At 57.2% G+C, this 4188-nt stretch overlaps 1 protein-coding gene across 2 annotated transcripts; it reads right to left on the bottom strand.

Moving 5' to 3' along the window:
* Window positions 1-821: 821 nt before the first annotated feature.
* MRPL11 (mitochondrial ribosomal protein L11) lies at window positions 822-3683 on the bottom strand. Of its 2 annotated transcripts, none has more exons than XM_027856177.1 (5): window positions 3058-3683; window positions 1987-2082; window positions 1592-1685; window positions 1341-1500; window positions 822-1093 (listed from the first exon to the last, which is right to left on the bottom strand). In XM_027856177.1, the coding sequence occupies exons 1-5, from the start codon at window positions 3178-3180 to the stop codon at window positions 985-987; spliced, it is 582 nt and encodes a 193-aa protein (XP_027711978.1). In that variant the 5' UTR covers window positions 3181-3683; the 3' UTR covers window positions 822-984. The 2 variants fall into 2 exon arrangements, with proteins under 2 accessions (XP_027711978.1, XP_027711979.1); XM_027856178.1 differs by lacking the exon at window positions 3058-3683 and adding an exon at window positions 2219-2986.
* Window positions 3684-4188: the final 505 nt, after the last annotated feature.

Here is a 4188-nt window from a genome sequence, read left to right as displayed (position 1 = left end):
GTCCATGGACTCAGACTTTCACCCCCACCCACTGCAGGGCACTCCTTCCTTCACTGCCCAGATGCTCAGGGGTAGCAAGGAGGGAGAAGACAACAAAAGCCAGAAGGACATCTTAGGAAACTGCACCCAACCTGACCGTCCAACCAGGCTCCAGAGCCTCCCCAGCCCCTCCTGATCCAATATCCCCTCCAGCTCTGCCTGTGGCTGCCTGGCCAGGGTCCTAGTCCTGAGACCCTAGCCCAGCCTTATTCTGCCAAGGAGAAATCTGAGGCCACCTGGGAGGGCATTTGCCCAAGGTCACACAGGGAGAGCATCAGAGAGAAAATGTGAACCTAGATCCTCTGACCCAGAGCCAGTATTCTTTCCCTGTTTCCTTCAACTGTTCTCCCTTAGTAGGAGTCTTAAGAGAAAGAGGGTAGATAAGCCTTGGGGGCACAGTAGCCAGGGGGCAGCTGCCAGGGTCCTGTCCAGAGGGGGCACAGCTTATATGGGGTGGCTGCTGGGATCCCATGCACTGGGGGCATGACTGGTACAGAGTGGCTGCTGGGCGTCCCATGCACTGGGGGCATGACTGGTACAGAGTGGTTGCCAGGGTCCCATCCACTGGGGGCATGACTGGTACAGAGTGGTTGCCAGGGTGCCATCCACTGGGGGCATGACTGGTACAGGGCGGCTGCCGGGGTCCCGTCTAGCTCTGACACTGCTCGAGGCTGATTTTCTGCCTCCACGCTCAGGGCTGCTTTCTCTACCCCATCCCATTGTTCTCCCTGCCTCTTCCCCATCAACCCCTGAGCAGCAGACAGACAAAGAGAACGAGGGAATAAATGATACAGTATTTATTGGGGTCTTTAGCCCTTTAAATTACAGACTGCCATGATACATAAAAGGTAAAGTAGGGTCAGAGGTGACCACCAGCCCTCTGACGCCAGGTGCGTGCAGCCAACGACCCTGGGGGCACGGAGGGGGGCTGGGCAGGTGGAGGGCTCACTTCTTGGCCGCCTCTGCCGCGGCGGCTTCGGCATCTGCCAGGGCCTGGGATGCCAGGAACTGGGCACGCTCCTCCTGGAAGGCAGCCAGCTGGTCTGCGCTGAGGCTGCAGAGAGGAAGAAGGCGGTCAGCACCCTGGGGGTCCTACGTTCAGGTGCTTGGGCTTCCTGGCCTCAGACCCAACCCAGCCCATTGCTCCTGCAAGAGCTGAACACCACCCCCACCCCACACCCCCACACCCCCACACCGTCCTCGCAGATCCAGTCCAGGATTCTGGCCTTCCTTCCTTGTGCCTCAGCCCCCCACCCGAGCTCTCAGCTCACCCAGGGTCCCCTCACTCCCTGCTCACTCACTCCTTCACCACGCGGATACCCAGCGAGCGGGCACTACCAAGGATGGACCGGACAACTGAGGACAGGGGGACATCCTGCAAAGCGAAGGCCTTGTCCTGAGCCTTCACGCAGGCGATCTCATACACATGCCTCACGGTGATCAACCCAGCGACCTCATGCCCTGAAAGGGAGGAAGGCACCTCAGCTGTCATCCTGCCTGCCCAGGCCGTTCCGTGGTCCCCCAGACCCAGCCCAGGTGCCAGGCCCATCACCTGTGTGCCTGGCTCCCTTTTCTATGCCAGCTGCTGCCTTCAGGAAGTAGGAAACGGTGGGCTGACTTATCTTGAGCTCAAACGTCCTGTCAGGCTGGAAGAGAGAAGCCAGAACGGGGGTTATCCCCCACCTCTGAGCCAACAGGACGTGCAGGTAGTTGGAGGGGAGAGCTTAGGGCTGGCTCTACAACCCTGGGAGTGCCCCGAGTGACGCTGGACCATGGGAGTGTGTGAGACCAACGAGAGAAAGAGGGTAGGGAAGAAGAGGGCCGAGGACAGAGTCTGGAGGGGAGGAATCTCAGCAATGGGGACAGAGGAGGAGCAGTCAGAGAGGTGTGGGCCAAGCCAGAGGGAGGCTGTGCCTTGTGCTTCTCTGGCCTCACGGGCCCCCGCACCTTCACAATGATCTTGGTGGGCAGGGGGATCCCCTCTTTGATGTCCTTTGTCTTCTCATTGAACTCCTTGCAGAACTGGCTGATGGCGAGACCATGCTGCCGGGGAGAAGGGGAGTGTGAGTGCCGAGAAGCCCAGACGACCCCCCCCCAGCCCAACGCTCCAAGGGGCTCCTCCCTCCACTCTCCTCCCTTGGGAGGCTGCCCCTCCACGGGTCATCCACATGTCTCTTACTTTGTGTGGAAACTCCCCAGAACACCAGCTCTTATTCTGATAGGGGGACTTTGGTGCTGTCATCCAGGGCTGTCCACCCCCAGGCCGTCAATCCAGCCCTCCTCTTCCTGCTCAGCTGGGGCTCTGGACAGCTGACACCACCCATCCCCAGCTCATCATGCACATGTGCCAGAGCTTGCGGTCCACTGGCATCACGGGATCACCTCCAAGCCACAGGGGAATGGGCTGAGGAAGGCTCAGACAGACAGCAGGACTCAGACTCCCCTGGCTTACTATCAGTGCAAGGGGGGGGGTCCGGGATACCCCCGCCTCAAGGTTCCTTCCAACTCTAAACCTAAGACCCTATGGGGTCTTTACACCCCCATGACCCCCCCCACAATTATACAGAGGAAGAGACAACACTACAGAGGCCGGGAGAGGTGGCAGCCTAGTGCGGGCCCTCGGTTCGAATCCTGCCTCTGAAGAGTCCTGGATGTGTGGCCTTGGGCAAGTCACTGCTCCTTTTGTGGCCTCAGTTTGCCGATCTGCAACGTAGGTGCAATACCTGCCCCTGGATGGTGGTACGAATTGACTGAGACAATGTACTTAAAGCGCTAGATGGATGGCTGTTTTATCATTATTGTTATTAAATGTCACGACAGGGTGCCACAATTTATAGGCGTCGGAGATAGTACTGGAACCCACAACATCGGACTCCAAGTGGTCAGCAAGGACGGCCTCGGAGTTGGGGCCACAAGAGCGTGTCCCGGTTGCGCATGCGTGGTAACCTCCTTATTAACCCCCCCCAAAAAAAAGCTCCCCTCTGCGCACGCGCACTGCAGTCGGGCTCCCTCGCGTACCTGGCCCAGGATGGGTCCCAGTGGGGGCCCGGGCATCGCTTGGCCCGCGCGCACGATGGCCCGGATGACGCCGCTGCCCTCGATCTTCCGGATGGAGCGCGTGGCCCGGCTGAGCTTCGACATGGCGCGGGCCGTGGGGTGCGAGCAGGAGCAGGAGAGGAGGGAAGAGTGGGATCCTGGCCCCAACAAGTCCGCCCGGCCTCACCGCGACCACAACCCAAACACGGGCGCCGCCATATTGGGTTAAAGGTCACGGGTCCTCGCGGAGCTCCTCCGGTGCTTCCCTTTCAACCCGGGATGAAGGAGGAATACTGGAAGGGGGAAGCAGACAGACCCGGAGATAGCAGCGAAAGTCTGGGCGCTGCCGTCTCTCGTCCGCCATCAGCAAACGAGGAAAGATCTCAAAAAGTTCTCTTTTCTACAGGCGATCGTGAGGGCAGCCGTGAAAGGGGGGGCCTAAAAAGCCCGCAAAGCATCGTGGGACGTGTAGTTTCTTACCAGACTCCAGCTTCTTGAGGCAGAGATTACGTCATGCTCTGGCGCCATCCTGTGGTGTAGAGGCAGCAGAGCACATTGCTGCAGTCCTTGGCTCCCCTCAGATTGATGCACCCTAGCCAAAAATTTCCTCACTTGTAAAATGATGTTAATCATTATTATTATTAACCCCAATCTACTTCCCGAGGTTCCTGCGAGTAATCAAATGGCATCATGTATGTAAAGTGCTTTACAAACCTTTAATAATTTAATACAAATAACATTGACAATAAACAAGTCGACTGTTAGCATTCACAGGAACCTAGGATGGAACCTTGTTGTTCCTCAGAAATAACATTCATTTCTCTTCTCACCTCTCTGCCTTTGCACATGCTATTCTCTGTGCCTGTAATTCTTTCCTTCTGACCTCTGCCTCTCAGAATTCTGAGTTTTAGGCTATCCAAGCCCCACCTCCTACATGTGACCTTTCCTGATTGCCCCCTATTGCCTCCTATTCGTTTGGGTTTATATGTGTCCGTGTTATATATAGACTAGAGGCTATGGAAGATACTCATTCCCTTCTGCTCTTTCCCAGTTATCATCATCCTTTCCTCTCTGCCCCTCCTCTCTGGAGAAGTAATTTGGGGCAACTAGCTG

This window comes from Vombatus ursinus, unplaced genomic scaffold (genome assembly GCF_900497805.2).
Source record: "Vombatus ursinus unplaced genomic scaffold, bare-nosed wombat genome assembly UNPS02011369.1, whole genome shotgun sequence".
NCBI lineage: Eukaryota > Metazoa > Chordata > Mammalia > Diprotodontia > Vombatidae > Vombatus > Vombatus ursinus.
This window is presented reverse-complemented; position numbering and strand designations above follow the sequence as displayed.